Source organism: Rhinatrema bivittatum, chromosome 6 (genome assembly GCF_901001135.1).
Source record: "Rhinatrema bivittatum chromosome 6, aRhiBiv1.1, whole genome shotgun sequence".
NCBI classification, from domain to species: Eukaryota; Metazoa; Chordata; class Amphibia; order Gymnophiona; family Rhinatrematidae; genus Rhinatrema; species Rhinatrema bivittatum.
In genome coordinates, this window is record NC_042620.1 from 311,906,743 (window position 1) to 311,924,295 (window position 17,553).

At 49.5% G+C, this 17,553-nt stretch overlaps 1 protein-coding gene across 1 annotated transcript; it reads left to right on the forward strand.

The window, feature by feature from the left end:
• The first annotated feature begins 64 nt into the window (after window positions 1-64).
• On the forward strand, window positions 65-17,173 carry LOC115094434 (putative nuclease HARBI1). Its single transcript, XM_029607487.1, has 5 exons — window positions 65-196; window positions 14,804-14,997; window positions 15,405-16,077; window positions 16,239-16,607; window positions 16,786-17,173. Coding segments are annotated over exons 2-5 (1,215 nt in total). The 5' UTR covers window positions 65-196; window positions 14,804-14,826; the 3' UTR covers window positions 16,788-17,173.
• The last annotated feature ends 380 nt before the right edge of the window (window positions 17,174-17,553 follow it).

Consider the following 17,553-nt stretch of genomic DNA (forward strand, 5'->3'; position numbering starts at 1 on the left):
CTTCCTGTTTAGCGAGGAATCACGTGGGGAAGGGGAGGCGGGGCAAAGCGCAGGCTTGGGCAGCGCCGCGGTAGTGGTGGGGGATTTTTGTGCTGTGCTAGGGCAGGATCGGGACGTGGAAGGAGCGGCTTAGGCAGAGCTTTTTTTTTCCGGCAGCTGTTACCATCTCTTCCCCGTAAGAAGCAGCGCAAAGAAGGTAAGAGAAGTGCCGGGACAGGAATTACTGCCTCGGTGCAAGCTTGGGGGCGGCAGCCTGGAAGGGTTGCGCTCCTTTCAGCCCTGCCCGTGGCTTTTTCTCAGCTTCGCGGCGGAGATTTTACTAACAATACAACTACTGTTTAGCTTTTCTAGACGTACGCAGCGCTGTACTCCCTTTCGGTGCCACGTAAGGATGATGATTTATTTGAATTATCTGGAGATGGTGTCTACCTGTTGCAAACCGCTTTGAGATCAGCAACTGGTTTCGCGTAGGCAGCCAAACAGGTCAGGCACTACTGAGCTGAGTTGGATTTGAACTGCTATCATAAAACGGGACGGGGGGGTGGGTAATGACAAATGTCGTGCTTTCTCTATCCTGGTCGCCGTGCTTCCGAGCATGCTTTTGGTTTTCCTGCAGGAGAGTGATCAACTGGGCTGCGAGAGGCAGGAACAGCGGCAATGCGCCCCGTTCTCGTGTGCTTCCAGTCCTGCTACAAACCATGCATGTGCAAGGATTGGTGGGTAGCGTCGCACAGCCGAGCTGCAGCCCTGATTATCCTCGCCGGCTCCCGCACAATGACCGCTAGCTGGCAGGAGAAGGGGGCATAACACAGCATCTGCTTCCCCCGTGAGGTCCAGGGGCAGTCTGGGCCCGAGATCGGCCCCACGTGTCGGGCCGCAGTTACCCCGTTTCTAACCCGCTGTGTACTCGCAATTTCGTCGCGTAAGTCTAACCCGCGATTCTCTATCTGTTTTTACCGATCCTTACCGCTTCTTTAACTCGACGCGTAGCCCTTTCCGCCCGCGGCATGTAAATGTATGTAAACGATCCGATTAGCTATTCCCTCCCATACAGTAAAGTGTGCCCCGACTATCGCCTTTTTAACCTATCTTGCCGCGTCTTTAACCTACTAATTTACCGCCTACCCTGGCGTTAGTGTGGTGAACTTAGCCGCCCAGTCCCAAACCAACCCAATCCACAGAAAAAAAAAATACTTCTCGCACTTAGCCGCCCAGTCCCAAACCAAATCAATCCAAGCCCCAGCAAAGAGAGACGAAATTTCACACAGGTCGATCCAGTAAAGTCCGTGGGAGAGCGGACGAACGCCCGCTCTCCCAGCGCACGCACCGGCCCTTCGCCGGTGCGAGCGATCCAGTATTTAAATGAGGTGACGCGGTGCAAACGAGGAAAAGGAGGCGCTAGGGACACTAGCGCGTCCCTAGCGCCTCCTTTTTGTCAGGCGCGGCGGCTGTCAGCGGGTTTGACAGCCGACGCTCAATTTTGCCGGCGTCGGTTCTCGAGCCCGCTGACAGCCACGGGCTCGGAAACCGGACGCCGGCAAAATTGAGCGTCCGGTTTTCGGCCCGACAGCCGCGGGCCGAATTCAAAATTTTATTTATTTTTTTTTTTACTTTTTTTTACTTTTGGGGACCTCCGACTTAATATCGCTATGATATTAAGTCGGAGGGTGCACAGAAAAGCAGTTTTTACTGCTTTTCTGTGCACTTCCTTGGCGCCGGAAGAAATTAGCACCGACCTTTGGGTGGCGCTAATTTCTTAGAGTAAAATGTGCGGCTTGGCTGCACATTTTACTTACTGGATCCCGCGCGCATACCTAATAGGGCCATCAACATGCATTTGCATGTTGAGGGCGCTATTAGGTGCCGCGGGTGGGCCGCGTGTTTTCCTCCCCTTACTGAATAAGGGGTAAGGGAAAACACGCGTCCAGAGCAGGGTGACAGTGCGCTCCGACGGAGCACACTTTACTGGATCGACCTGACAGTCCCAAACTTTCCCCCAGCCCCCGCTCAACTGCCCTAGACGCGGCCACGCAAGCCCCTAGCAGTAGAAGTAGAAGGGCGGCGAGAGAGAGAGGCTTCAGCAGCCCCGCCGGCGAAGGTGAATACGTGCATGCTGTAGGTCCAATATGAGCGCTCAAGGCAGCGAAGGCGCATGCACACACGCCGTGACCTCCAACGTCCAACCGGTCACGGTGTGTGCGCATGCGCCTTCGCTGCCTTGAGCGTCCATATTGGACCTACAGGCGTGCACGTATTCACCTTTGCCGACGGGGCTGCTGAAGCCGCTCTCTCTCGCCGCCCTTCTACTGCTGCTGCTGGGGGCTTGCGTGGCCGCGTCCAGGGCAGGTGAGCGGGGGCTGGGGGTAAGTTTGGGACTGTGAAATTTCGTCTCTGTCTGCTGGGGCTTGGATTGGGTTGGTTTGGGACTGTGAAATTTCGTCTCTCTCTGCTGGGGATTGGGTTAGTTTGGTTTGGGACTGTGAAATTTCGTCTCTCTCTGCTGGGGCTTGGATTGGGTTGGTTTGGTTTGGGACTGTGAAATTTCGTCTCTCTGCTGGGGCTTGGATTGGGTTGGTTTGGGACTGTGAAATTTCGTCTCTCTGCTGGGGCTTGGATTGGGTTGGTTTGGGACTGTGAAATTTCGTCTCTCTCTGCTGGGGATTGGGTTAGTTTGGTTTGGGACTGTGAAATTTCGTCTCTCTCTGCTGGGGCTTGGATTGGGTTGGTTTGGTTTGGGACTGTGAAATTTCGTCTCTCTGCTGGGGCTTGGATTGGGTTGGTTTGGGACTGTGAAATTTCGTCTCTCTCTGCTGGGGATTGGGTTGGTTTGGGTCTGTGAAATTTCGTCTCTCTGCTCGGGGTTGGTTTGGTTTGGGACTGTGAAATTTCGTCTCTCTCTGCTGGGGATTGGATTGGGTTGGGTTGGTTTGGGACTGTGAAATTTTGTCTCTCTCTGCTGGGGCTTGGGTTGGGTTGGTTTGGGACTGTGAAATTTCGTCTCTCTCTGCTGGGGCTTGGATTGGGTTGGGTTGGTTTGGGACTGTGAAATTTCGTCTCTCTCTGCTGGGGGTTGGTTTGGTTTGGGACTGTGAAATTTCATCTCTCTCTGCTGGGGCTTGGTTTGGTTTGGGACTGTGAAATTTCGTCTCTCTTGTCCGTCCGAAGGAGGGTGCTTTGTTGCGCTCCCTGCCTCCGATCGCTGGCTGCTGGGGCTTGCTGGCGCCGGGCGCTCAAGGCAGCGGGGTCTGTAGGAGAACCAGCCACTTCCTGGTACCTGTCATTTCAAACGTCATTTGAAATGACAGGTACCAGCGCACCCAGGATACTGTATAGGCGCCGTATAGCGCCTATACAGTAAAATGTATTGCTCTTCATGGATGCGCATTGGACGCGGCTTGCATTTGCATGCCATTTAAATACAGTATCGAGCGGTAGGTGATCCGAACTGTGTGTGCGGCAAACGCGGGTGCGCCGGGCACTAACGCACCTCTTTCTACTGCTCCTTACTGTATCAGCCCGACAGAAGGAAAGCCGACACTGTATCATCAGGCCGATACAGTCCAGTGCGCTCCGGAGCGCACTGTTAACCTGCCCTTGGACGCGCGTTTTCCCTTACCCCTTATTCAGTAAGGGGCGGAAAACGCTCGTCCAACCCGTGGCACCTAATAGCACCCTCAACATGCATTTGCATCCACATGCAAATGCATGTTGATGGCCCTATTAGGTATGCCCGTGCGATTCAGTAAGTAAAATGTGCAGCCAAGCCGCACATTTTACTTTAAGAAATTAGCGCCTACCTAAAGGTAGGCGCAAGTTTCTGCCGGCACTGGGAAAGTGCACAGAAAAGCAGTAACAACTGCTTTTCTGTGCACCCTCCGACTTAATATCATGGCGATATTAAGTCGGAGGTCCCAAAAAGAAAAAAACATTTTAAATAGGCCGGCGGCCTTCGGGCCGAAAACCGGACGCTCAATTTTGCTGGCGTCCGGTTTCCGAGCCCATGGCTGTCAGCGGGCTCGAGAAACGACGCCGGCAAAATTGAGCGTCAGCTGTCAAACCCGCTGACAGCCGCCAATTTGGGTCAAAAGGAGGCGCTAGGGATGCGCTAGTGTCCCTAGCGCCTCCTTTTACCCGTTTCTACCGCACCACCTAATTTACATATTGAATCGCGCGCACCGGCAAGAGCGGGCGTTCGTCCGCTCTACCGCGGTTTTACTGAATCGGCCTGTAAGTGCTGCTCCTCTTACTGGCAAAGGAGGAGCAGTGGGAGAGTAGGCCAGCTAAACCGGATACAAGGAGGAGCAGGAAAGTGGATGGGGAGCATAAGAGCTTTTGGAGTGGGTGAAGGAGCATAATGAGGGTTTGGGGCGAGAGTGGGAGATTTACAAGAGTGAGGGAAGATCAGATGAGATGAGGGGGGCAAAGAAAATACAGAGGAAGCAGAAGAGAAGAAACGGGATGAAGGGGGGAGGTGAAGGAGAAAGGAAGAGAGGGACAGAGAAGTTTGGGAAGGGGTAGGGCCAGGGCAAAGCTGAGAGGGAGGGCCCTGGATAGGGCAGAGAGGACTGTGGGAAGGGAGGCCAGGCTGTACCAGAGATTATGGAGGGAGAGCTTATCAGAGATGGGATAGATGAGTTTTGGTGGTGAGAGCTTTCTGAGAGGGAAGGTCAAACTTGCGGGGATCGGAGTGAAAGGGGACAGGTGAAGCAGAAGAAGTGAGAACCCAAAATGGGGAAATAGGGGTGCAAAAAGATACAGAGGATCAGAGACCAAATGAGAGCACTGGGGAGAAGGGCAGAGAGAGATCCAGGGATTTGGGAGTGGAGGACAGAGGGAAGGGGAGAGCGAATCAAGGATAGCAGGAGAAATACGAAGACTGGTTATTAGGATAGCAGGAGAAATAAGAAGACTGACACTAGAGAGAGGGAAATAGAGAGGACCCTGGATTGGGGAGGCAGGGATTGAATCCAATAAGATAGTATAGAGGAAAGGGATGAGTCATGGAGGAGAGATCATAGGAAAAGGAGGGGAGAAGGGGAAAGGAGAACAGACAGGAAGAGGAGAGAAGCAAGAAATAAGAGCAGGAAAGAGACAAGAGGGGAGAGAAAGAATTGAAATATAAAATACAAAGAACACCAGAGAACAAGAAACAAAAAAGGAAGCATGGATGAGACCAAAAAAAGAGAGAGAGGACAATACTAAGCCAAAAAAAATCAAGCCAGAGACACCAAAAGATTGGGAACTTTTATTTCTTCATGGAAACTATTCTGGGACCAAGTAGAAAGTCCCTAATCTGGACTTACCTCCTATGTAGAGTTTATGTGGTGGTTGACTGATTGATTTTTTTTTTTTTGGGTGCATATTTAATTCTCTTGTATTTATTATTTATTTAAAGGCTTTTATATACCGAAGATCATGTACTAGTACATATCGCTTCGGTTTACAGATAACCAGCATTGGAATTACCATAGACATGGTGTACATGGAACAAAAAACCATCAATAAAAACAATACAATAAACAGTGAACAAGCGATAAACAGAGTATACATTGAACATGGATTACATTGGAAGTATTATGCATGTAGAACATTAAATATGTGTATTGTACAGTTAAGGTAATATAGGACTATTCTTTCACGTTAAGTGAAGGCTTCCGTGAAGAGCCAGGTCTTCAATTTTTTCTTGAATGTCCGCAGGCATGATTCTAGGCGAAGGTCCAATGGTATATTGTTCCAGTGAATAGGGCCGGCTATTGAGAAGGCACGTTTCTTCATTGACGACTTGGCCGGGGGTACATAAAGGGAGCCTTGATACGATGTTCTGATGGGTCTGGATGCTGATTGATATCGGAGAGGGCAATTTAATTCGAGTGCAATTTGTGAGTGGATGGTTTTGTGTATCATAGTTAGCACTTTGTATCGAATTCTAAACTTAATGGGGAGCCAGTGTAGGCTCTTGAGAATAGGAGTGATGTGTTCACTTCTGCTGGTATTGGTTAGTATCCTGGCTGCGGAGTTCTGTAGCATTTGTAATGACTTTGTGGTGACAGCTGGAAGGCCGATTAGAATGGAATTGCAGTAGTCTATTTTTGAAAATAGGATAGCTTGGAGAACTGTACGGAAGTCATGGAGAAGAGGTTTCAAGTTTTTTAATATATGTAGTTTGTGAAAACATTCTTTTGTTGTGTTAACGAATTTTTTTAAGTTCAGCCGGTTGTCTATGGTTACTCCAAGATCTTACATGTGTGGTCAAGGTCATTTGAGTTGATAGGGAGTTTTCATCTTAATTGATGAGATTGATTGATGAAAGTTCCGTTTTTGAAGTGTTGAGAACTAAATTAAGGCTGGTGAGGAGTGTGTTTATGGCTTGTAGGCAGTTGTTCCAAAAATTCAATGTTTTTGCTATTGATTCTGAGACTGGTATCAGGATCTGGACGTCTTCGGCGTAAATAAAATGTGTAACCTTAAGGTTAGTGAGAAGTTGACAGAGGGGTAGAAGATAGATGTTAAATAGAGTGGGGGATAGAGCGGATCCTTGAGGGACTCCAAGAGTGTCTTGGACAGAGTGCGAATCCTTGTTATTTATTCTAACCTTGAATTTTCTGTTGTTGAGGAATGACTTGAACCAGTCCAGGGCCGTACCTGATATACCGATGTGTGTCTGATAGACGATTGATAAGTATGGAGTGTTTCACTGTGTCAAAGGCCGCGGATATGTCTAGTAGAACCAGCAAGTACGGGGTCTTTTTGTCGAGGCCTGTGTATATTCTGTCAGCGAAATAAGAAGGGATTCCGTATTGAGGGATTTACGGAAACCAAATTGTGCTGGAGCTAGAATTTTATTTTTCTCTAGGTCAGCGGTTCTCATCCTGTGGGTCGCGACCCCTTTGGGGGTCGAATGACGATTTGCTAGGGGTCGCCTAAGGCAGGGGTCCCCAACCACTGGTCCGCGGACCGGGACCGGGCCGTGGGAGTTTTTTGCCGGTCCGCAGCGCCGCCAAGCACCTGCAGGTGTGTCGCGCGCTCCCGGTCTCTCCCGCTGCCGTTGCCGCCGGGCTGTCAGCACATTCAAGCCCAGTGGGAACGGCAGTGGTGCTAGAAGAAGCTGTGGCACCCGCGGCTGGCCTTTTCTTCTTCCCGCGCCTGCGCGCCCCTCCCCCCCAATGACCCGGAACAGGAAGTGATACACGGAGCGGTGCGCGGGAAGGAGAAAGAGCCGTGCCGTGTGATAAAGTAGCAGCGGCAGCTGCAGCGTCGGTCCCCGAGCAATTGAAGCAGCCGGTAATCGAGAAAGGAGACAGCAGCAGGAGCCTCCCGCGGCCGATGGGATTCTTCTTTCTTGGCCTGCAGGGGCTGGAGGAGGAGGCTGCTGCAGCTCCCATTTGTGCTCCCGGGGGGGGGGGGGGGGGGGGAGAGAAGAGGAAGTGAGTGAGAGAAAGAGAGAGAAGTAGCCAGCCAGCCTGTGTGTGATTGACTGGTCAGAGAGCTGATGTGTGTATATGTGAGAGACAATGAAAGTGATTGCTCAGGGAGATGACTGATGTGTATGTGAGAGTGTGAGACAGTCAGGGAGGTGACTGATGTGTGTGTGAGAGAGAGAAAAAGCATGGAAGTGAGAAATCTGGGTATGTGGGAAAGCATGGGCGTAAGAAGCCTGGTGTTGTGGGGGTGAAAGAAAGCATGGGAGTGAGAAACCTGGGTGAGTGTGCATGCATGAGAGAGAGAGACTGCTTGGTAAGGTGACGGTGTGTGTGAGAGAAAAAGACTGGGGTGTGTGAATGTGAGAGAATGTGATTCAGGGAATGAGAAGCCTGTGCACGTGGAGAGTGAGCATGGAAATGAGAGACTGGTGCGTGTGTAACAGAGAGAAAGTGATTATGGGAATGAGAAGCCTGTGCATGTGAAGAGAGTGAGCATGAGAGAGAGAAACCTGGGTGTGTGTGAGACACAGCATGGGAGGGAGAAGCCTGTATATCTGAAAGAGAACATGGGAGTGGGAAGCCCATATATGTAAGTAGAACACAGGAGTGGGAAGCCTGTGTGTGTGTGTGTGTGTGTGTATGGCATGAGAGAAACTGTTCAGGAAGGTGACTGGTGTGTGTGTGCCAAAGACTGTGTTTGGGAGATGATTGGTGTGTGAGAGACAGAAACTGGTCATGGGGGCATGACTGGTATGGTGTGTGTGTGTGAGAGACATGGGCACTAAGGAAGAGGACCATAAGTATAGAGCTTAGCTTCTACTGCTGCTTCTGGTGTGCGCCACGGCCTGCAGGGAAGGGGAGTTGGAGAGCTGCTGGAGGGGGTAAGTAAAGGTGGCTTTTTAAGTTTATTTTTCTTGACTGCCATTTTAATTGTGTGATGTCTGCTTTTTTGAAATATTTTATTGGTGTTTGGAGAATGTTTAATAGTTTTTATGAGTTTTTAATTGTTGGATGTTATTCTGTTCATTGCTGTTTTGAAACATTTATTCTGCTTATTAGTATAATTTTACAATTATTTCTGTGTGGGGATCTATAGCTGCTTGCTAGTTCTGTTTTCCTAATAAGATGGTGTATTGGTTTTTAGGACCTGATTTAATATTTGTAGTGTTGCCTTTTCACAGATAGGGTTGCTCCTGTTTGAGTGTATTCCATAATACAGGTGTAACTGTGTGCGGATTAGTTTGTGCATTACTACAGATCCTGGGAGTATGTTAGGTCGGTTCTGTGTCTGTTACCGAGATGAGATATTTTGCTAGCATGTAAGCGTTTGTATCTGTCTTATTTGTTGTGTTTTCTCAGAGGACATGCATTGGTGGTAAACTGCTGTCTTTTCATAAGTAGGGCTATTGAGCCTGGAAGTAGAAGGAGTTTGAGTTGCTGTTACTGAGATGTCACCAGAACATCTTTTTTGTAGGGTGAGTTGTATGGGGAATGTCATAATTCTGCTTTACATCCATTATTATGGGTCAGGGGGTTCCCGTGGATACAAACTGTACTTTTTACATCTAGCCCCGTGACGATCATGGGTCAGTGTGCCATGCATGTGAGAACCTATGGTGAGTTGAGTCACATTCACATTATAAATGTCATAATTAAATGATGTGTGCACTAAAAATCCAACCCCACCCCGCCCTGCCGGGCCATGGAAAAATGGTCTTGCTTGAAGCCGGTCCCTGGTGCAAAAAAGGTTGGGAACCACTGGCCTAAGAGACCATCGGAAATATGGGTTTTTTGTCGCTCCTCGAGTCACTCTCTCCCCTCACCGGATGCAGTAAAAAAGTTCATTCTGCGCTCCCTCACTCCCCGATTGGCCGGTGCTGGGCAAAAGGGGCTTGCCGAAGCAAGCCCCTTTTGCCCAGCACCGGCCAATCGGGCAGCGCGCCCTCACTCCTCGAGTCACTCCCTCCTGCTGTAAATGTTGGAATGCGTTGGAAGAGGGGTAGTCTTATACAGCGAGTATATCCCAAACTCTATATTTTAACTGTAAAAGTTGGGGGTCGTCTTATACGCCGGAAAATACGGTATATACAGTACAGTTACTTAGGCCTATGAACGAAAATAATTTTATGGTTGGGGGTCGCCACATAGTGGGGAATTGTATAAAAGGGTCACAGAACTATAAAGGTTGAGAACCACTGCTCTAGGTAATCCGAGAGTTGTCTGTTCACTACTTTCTCCATGAGTTTGGCTACAAATGGCAAGTTAGCAATGGGGCAAAAATTTGCCGGGTCTATAGGGTTCAGGTTGGGTTTCTTGAGAAGTGGTTTGAGGGTGGAGAGTTTCAGTGTGTCCGGTACAGATCCTTGGTTTAGCAAACAGTTGATAATCTCCGCTAGAGGCTTGGAGATAATTTCGGGAATGGTGAGCAATAATTTAGAGGGAATAGAGTCGGTGGGATGTGTGGAGGGTTTCATTTTTTTGAGCATGGCTTCAATTTCAAGAGAAGTAGTGAGTTCGAAAGAGTTTAGTTGTACTTTCTGGTCTGTGCTGGGGGAGAGGTGTGAGGGGGTTCCTGTGTTTGAGGATGCCAGTGGGGCTATTTAAGGATTTTATTTTCAAAGAATAATGCAAGTTCTGTGCACCATGATTGGACTTGGTCGTCTGGGATGACTGGAGAGATGGGTTTTGTGAGCCCTGTGACATAGGAAAACAATGCTTTGGCGTCAAAGAGGAAATTGTGAATTTTGCTGGCATAATAGTCTCTTTTTGTACGGAGGATATTATTTCTGTAGATGTGCATGAGGGTTTTATACTCAGTTAGCTTATCAGTGGTAGGTCTCTTTCGCCATAAGTGTTCTTTGCGTCTTAGTTCTAGTTTCATTTTTTTTCAATTCCTTTGTGAACCAAGGTTTTTTTTATCAAGGAGTGAGGTTCTAGCTCTTTTGTTTTTAAAGGGCAAATTTTTTCAGCTACCTTATTTGTGATATTATGCCAGGAGTCGATGGCTGAATCTGCGTCTGAGAAGTCCAGGTTTGCAAGTTCCATCGAAAGTTGGGATCTGAGGTCCTCTAAGGAACAGGATTTTCTGTAATGAATTGTGGTTTTGGAGAAGGAGGGAGCTGGGTTTTCCTTGATAATAAGATCAGTTGTGATCATCCTATGGTCTGACCATGGAATAGGGGCGCAAAGAGGTGGGGTGGGTTGGGTGAGACCTGAATTTATGAAAATGAGGTCCAGAGTGTGTCCAGCATTGTGTGTGGGACTGTTAACGATTTGCGTGAATCCCAGAGCCTTAAGGGATGAAAGCAGCGCTTCGCAGTTGGAGGAGTGTGGGATCATATCGATGTGGAGGTTGAAATCTCCCATTACGATGGCTGGAGCATCGGCTTTGATGTATTTTGCAATAAACTCTACCAGTGGAGAAGGGTCTGATTCTAGGAGACCTGGAGGAGTGAAAAGTAGGCAAATCTGAAGCTGTTTAGAGTTAAATAGAGCACATTCCAGTTTGGAGTTGTGTTTGGTGCTTTGTAAAGTTAATCTTAGCTCTTTTTTTGCTGCTAGGATCAGTCCGCCCCCTCTCTTTTTCAATATAGGAATAGAGAAAACATCATATAGTTGAATGGGTAATTGGTTGATTAGCGTGTCTGTGGGTTTCAGCCAGGTCTCTGTGATGCCACAAAGATCTGGTTGTGAGTCGAGTAAATAGTCATTGATAAGATGTGTTTTTTTTGTGATGGATTGGGCATTAAAAAGAGATAGTGAGAATATACAGGTCGATACTGTAATGTGCGGTTGAAGATTTCCCGTCTGTAACGTGCTGGGAGCGCACAATTCGGACGCGTAAGGCGATCCAGCGATACAGTCTCCAGTTTCACGCGTCCTTAGCGCTTCTTAAAACAGACGCATAACCCTTTCCGCATGCAGCATGTATATGATATGTAAATGAACGAATTAGCTGTATAATGAAGGAATTAGCTATTCCCCTCCGATACTGTGACGCGCGCTGAGATTATCTCCTTAGTAACCCACTATTTTGCCGCGACCTTAACGTGCTAGTTTACCGCCTACCCTCTACTAGGTGTTAGTGTGGTGTTCAAACAGCTACATAGCGGAATGTACCATGGACGACCTCTATATATATATATATATATATATATGTATTTGCAGCGTAAAGTGTAAAAAAACAAAAATATGTATAAATACCTGTCACTTTCTGAATTCCCCAGGCGTGCGGTCATCCAGGCGGCGGCGGGGGGACGAGTGGGCGCACGTTGGTTTCAGGGGGTGGGTGGGCGCGCGTTGGGTCCCGTTCATCCGGGCGGCGGCAGGAGCCAGCAGGCGCGCGTTCAAACAAGGCGACGGTGTGGGCCGGCAGGCGGGTGGGCGCGTGTTGGATCCAGGCCGCGGGCGGGTGGGCGCGCATTCATCCAGGTGGAGGGAGCCGGCGGCGAAAGCGGCCTCCGGCAGCCCCTGCCGGCAGTGAATGAATGCGCGCCTGTGCGACCCGTGCGATTTCGGCGCTCAAGGCGTGACGTCACGACGCCCGACGTCACGGCATGTGACTGTCTTGAGCGCCGAAATCGCACGGGTCGCACAGGCGCGCATTCATTCACTGCCGGCGGGGGCTGCCGGAGGCCGCTTTCGCCGCCGGCTCCCTCCGCCTGGATGAATGTGCGACCCGTGCGATTTCGGCGCTCAAGGCGTGACGTCATGACGCCCGACGTCACGGCATGTGACTGCCTTGAGCGGCGAAAGCGGCCTCCGGCAGTGAATGAATGCGCACCTGTGCGACCCGTGCGATTTCGGGTCGCATAGGCGCGCATTCATTCACTGCCGGCGGGGGCTGCCGGAGGTCGCTTTCGCCGCCGGCTCCCTCCGCCTGGATCCAACACGTGCCCGCCGGCCCACACCGCCGCCTTGTTCGAACGCGCGCCCGCTGGCCGCCTGAAACCAACATGCGCCCCCCCCCGGCTCCCGCCGCCGCCTGGACCCAACGCGCGCCCGCCAGCTCCCGCCGCCTGGATGACCGCACGCCTGGGGGATTCAGAAAGTGACAGGTTTTTATACATGTGTTTGGTTTTTTACACTTCCTGGTGCCTGTCATTTCAATTGTCAGTTGAAATGACATTTGAAATGACAGGTACCAGCGCACCCAGGTTACTGTATAGGCGCTGTATTAAGCACCTATACAGTAAAATGGGTTGCGCGGGCCTAACCCTTCCCTAACGCTTCACAGACGCGGCATGCATTTGAATGCAATTAGAAGAGAGTATCGAGCGCTAGGTGAAGAGAACTGTGCGTGCGGGGAACGAGGGTGCGCCAGGCACTGCCGCACTCTTTCTACCGCGGCCTTAGAGTATCGACCTGATAGCCCCAGGAATTGAGTTAAGGGAGAGGTCATGATGGGGATCAGTCGATTTTGCTGAGGGATGGTGTGGTGGTTGGTTCTTTTCCTTTGAGAGTATAAGTTTTTTATCGTTGGGATAGGGAAAGAGAACATAATTGACAGGTGGTTGACTAATGAGACTGAAAAGCAAGTGGGGAGTCAAGACAACAGTAAGGATGCCGGAGAATTAGCAGAATCTTGTTGAAGCACTTAGTGGCTGCACTAAGGGGTGCACAAAGCAGCCCCTTTGACGCGCACCTTCGGCGCACAGCGCCGAAACGAGGCCCTAGATTTAAAGGGCTGCTGTGGGCGGCGTTCCTGGCCTCTGATAGGCCCGCTGGCGAGGTGGGAGGTGCGGCTTAGTGCCGGGAGGCGGCAGGTGGTGGCGGTTCTGTTCGGCGTCGGGGGGGGTGGGGTTTGGGGCCTCTTACCCCTTTTGAAGAGGGTCTCCTGACCCTAATGGGTTCCTGCCGCTGGCGTGGTTACCGCTCGGGATGTGGCACCGAAACGAGGCCCTAGATTTAAAGGGCTGCTGTGGGCGGCGTTCCTGGCCTCTGATAGGCCCTCTGGCGAGGTGGGAGGCAACGTGCCTGCTTGCTCTGAGGCTTTTATATTGAGTCAGAGCTATTTTGTGATATTCCTAAAAGCACATTCTTTCAGGCCGATACAGTAAAGTCTGCGGGAGAGCGAGCGAACGCCCGCTCTCCTGGCGTGCGCACTGGCCACTCGCGGCCGCGGTTACCCTGTTTTTAACCCAAAGGTAGGCGCTAATTTCTTCAGGCACCGGGAAAGTGCAAAGAAAAGCAGTAAAAACTGCTTTTCTGTGCACCCTCCGACTTAATATCATGGAGATATGAAGTCGGAGGTCCCGAAGAGTAAAAAAAGTTTTTTAAAAAAAAATTTGAATTCAGCCTTTTTTTTTTTTTTTTTTTTTTTAAACTTTTTTTACTCTTCGGGACCTCCGACTTAATATCGCCGTGATATTAAATCGGAGGATGCACAGAAAAGCGGTTTTTACTGCTTTTCTTTGCACTTTCCCGGTGCCTGAAGAAATTAGCGCCTACCTTTGGGTAGGCGTTAATTTCTGAGAGTAAAATGTGCGGCTTGGCTGCACATTTTACTTTCTGTATCCCGCGCGCATACCTAATAGGGCCATCAACGTGCATTTGCATGTTGAGGGCGCTATTAGGTGCCGCGGGTTGGACGCGCGTTTTCCTCCCCTTACTGAATAAGGGGTAAGGGAAAACGCGTGTCCAAGAGCAGGCTAACAGTGCGCTCCGGAGGGCACTGTACTGTATCAGCCTGTTTATTTGGTTATTTTGAGAGTAGATTACTATTGCAGTCCACCAGGCAACCCTTTTCACTTCTCACAGATGAACTGTTCGCCCACTAGTGGTATTACCGGGGACAGGTGTCCTCGATTCGTCCACCACAATCCTAGTAAGCCTATTCCAGTGCTTCCCAACCAGTGTGCCATTAGACCTGATCCAGTGTGCTAAGGAAAAGTCATCCCTGCCTGATCCAGATCTGGGCTCTGCTTTCAGAGCAACAAGACTCACCAGCAGTGGCTCTTAAACACGTAGGAGCTCCTTTCTTCATCATGTGTAATCCTGCATGCCTCCTCTTCCTAGCCACAGCCTGAGCCCTGGAGTGTGGCAATCAGTGGGCAGCATGCAGGGCACAGATAGCCGGGTCCCACTTTCGGCCGATACAGTAAAGCACGGCCGTGGTTACCCTGTTTTTAACCTGCTTTGGACGCGTAAGGCTAACCCGCGATTCAGTATCCGGTTTTACGCGTCCTTTCCGCTTGCCGAAATGGACGCGTATCTGTCTCCGCCTGCCGCATCTATATGATACGTTAATGATCGATTTAGCTATTCCCTCCGATACAGTAACGTGCACCCAGATTATCGCCTTTTTAACCAGCTTATTTGCCGCATCTTTAATCTGCATATTTTCCGCCTACTCTGACCCTGGCGTTTTGTGTTGTGTTCAGTCAGCTTCGTACCGGACAGCGCCATGGACAGCCTGTATGTTCTTGCTCTGGCGCTAATTTTCATTCGGTTGAGAAGGAGAAATGCTCGAATGAGAAACGCTCGAAATGCTCGGCAGATTGGAGAGGCGAACAGGGGAGCCCAGCAGCAAGGGGAACCCATCCGACCGGAGAACCCAGCAGCAAGACCGGAGGAGGTATGTGATATGTTTCAGTTCAGCTGTACCATCCATCCACATCTGTGGGCGTCTCTGAGGCTCCGGACATGGACGCCTTTACGGACGCTAGGCTCCGGGTCCAGCAGAGACATGGACGCCTCTACGGAGCCTCTACGGACGCCTATACGGAGCCTTCCTCCTGCGTCTAGAATAAGGCTGTAGTAGAGGCTGAAATAAGAACGCATAGCTGATTTAGGAAAACAAACTTGAGAATACAGTGTTGCAGATCCAGGTATGTACTGGGAAACCTTTTCTATTTGCCCTGCTATTAAATCAAGGTGCATCCGAGAATCCACAGTGTTGCATATCCATGTATGTGTTGTTAAAGGATTTATATGTGTTCATCTATTAATTTTGTGTGTTTGCCTCTGTTGTATTCCATGCAGGCAGAGCACCGTGCCATCGGCAGGCCAGGCCATCGGCAGGCCATCGGCAGGCCAGGACGTTTCATTCGCACACGGGCAACTCTGTTTGGCATGTGTGAGCGAGATGTTGTCCGAACCTTTCGGCTGAACTCACGGGCAATCTTTTTCCTCTATGAAGATCTGCGCTGCGACCTAGAGCCCCAGACCAATCGCCACCATGCTGTGCCAGGGTTGACAAAACTTCTCGGTGCCTTAAATTTTTTTGGTACCGGAAGTTTTCAAAGCCCCGTGAGTGTCGTTGCAGGTATGACGCAGGCCTCCGTTTCACGGCATCTGTCACAGGTGTTGCAGGCCATGATGAAGCGGATGAGGAAGTACATCGTCTTTCCTACGGATCCAGCTGAGCTACAACAGATCTGCAGTGGGTTCATGGGTATTGCGGGGATGCCGAACGTGTTGGGTGCTATCGACTGCACTCATATTGCGTTTACCCCCAGGTTGGATGAAGAGAGTGCGTTCCGGAATCGCAAGCACTTCCATTCCATGAATGTGCAAGTGGTTTGCGATGCACACCTTCGGATTCTAAATGTTGTAGCGAATTATCCTGGGAGCTGCCATGACGCCTACATTTTCGCACGTTCATCTCTGGGGACACGTTTCCCAGAGGGAAAGTACGGTGAAGGTTGGCTACTTGGTAAGTGACAATGGCTATTGCCAGGGATTCTATTTGTCATGTGTTCAGGTCTGGGGATGTTCTGGATGATCGGTATACAGTTATGTTGATGTCGTGTTATGTTGATGATGTTTTGTGCTGCGAAGTTGTTTTTAATGCATTCCGGATTATTGATCCTACAGGTGATGGCGGCTATGGCTGTAAGCCCTGGTTGCTAACTCCACTCCAGTCCCCACGCACAGCCGCCGAAAATCGCTACAATGAGGCTCATGGCAGCACCAGAAATGTGATTGAGCGCACTTTTGGAGTTCTGAAGGGGCGTTTCCGATGTCTGGATCGCTCCAGGGGAGCCCTGCGGTATAGTGCAGAAAAGGTGGTGAGCATAATTCTTGCCTGCTGCATGCTACACAACATTTGTCAGAGATTTGGTGTGGATGCAGAGGTAGACGAAAACTTGCCACCAGATCCGCCCGTGGAACTGGCAGCTGAAGCGGACAACACTGCACAGGGTCATGAAGTCCGACAAAGGATCATCGAAAGTTATTTCTCTTGTAAGTTATTAAATGTCATAAATTTGTTTTCCTAACTGCTCTTATAGGACCACTCCTGTCTACAGTGCCCCATAATGATGTGGCGCGTTCATTGTAGTTCATTGCTGTGATTAATTGTAAATATTAATTATTTCTCTACCTGTATGGCCTATTTACTCTTGTCTTGCTTTTCTTTCAGAAGCTGAGATGGATCTATTTAAAAATTCACCCCTCAGAACACAACATATAGCAGGAAGATGACCCCTCCATCAAACCCTTTACAATTCACAAAGGTTTCATAGTATCCATATTTTGTTAAATGGTATTTGTTGAGGTAGGAAATGTGAAAATGTTAAAACTTTGTCAACCCATTGAAACCTGATTTATTCTTTCCTCTTGTATGGACATCTAGGCCTTTTCCAGCCACCAAAATATTAAGAATAGTCTAGGGTTTTTAATGGTTGAATTTATATCCCTGGATGTGTTAAATCGATATAAAGTTTATAAATCTTTTACCGACGTCTATTTTTCTTTGTATGAATATGAAAGCTTTTCCCAGCAATAAAAAAAAATAATTGTTCTGTTTTTTTTAAGGTTCCATTTATATTTCGTGAAGTGTTAAATCAATAGTGTGTCTACCCATTGTATACAACATTCTTGTCTTTCCCTGTCTTTTATACTTTTGCATGTGGAGTGCCCCTCCAGCACCAAGGATTCCTCCCCCTCAGGCCCTACTCCTGCCATCTATGCCTTCATACCAGACCTAGGGGATGGGGTGACATCGACATTGATGTTATGAACACCGTATGTCGTCGTCGTCCGTCCCGTCCCCCCCCCCCCCCCCCCCCCCCCCCCCGCCAACTGTCATGACAATGATACTCTTATTCCCCGGTACTGCATGGTCTCTTCCCTTTGCCATACCCATCCTATCCCCCATGTATAAACCTATAACAATTTTAAAATTTGC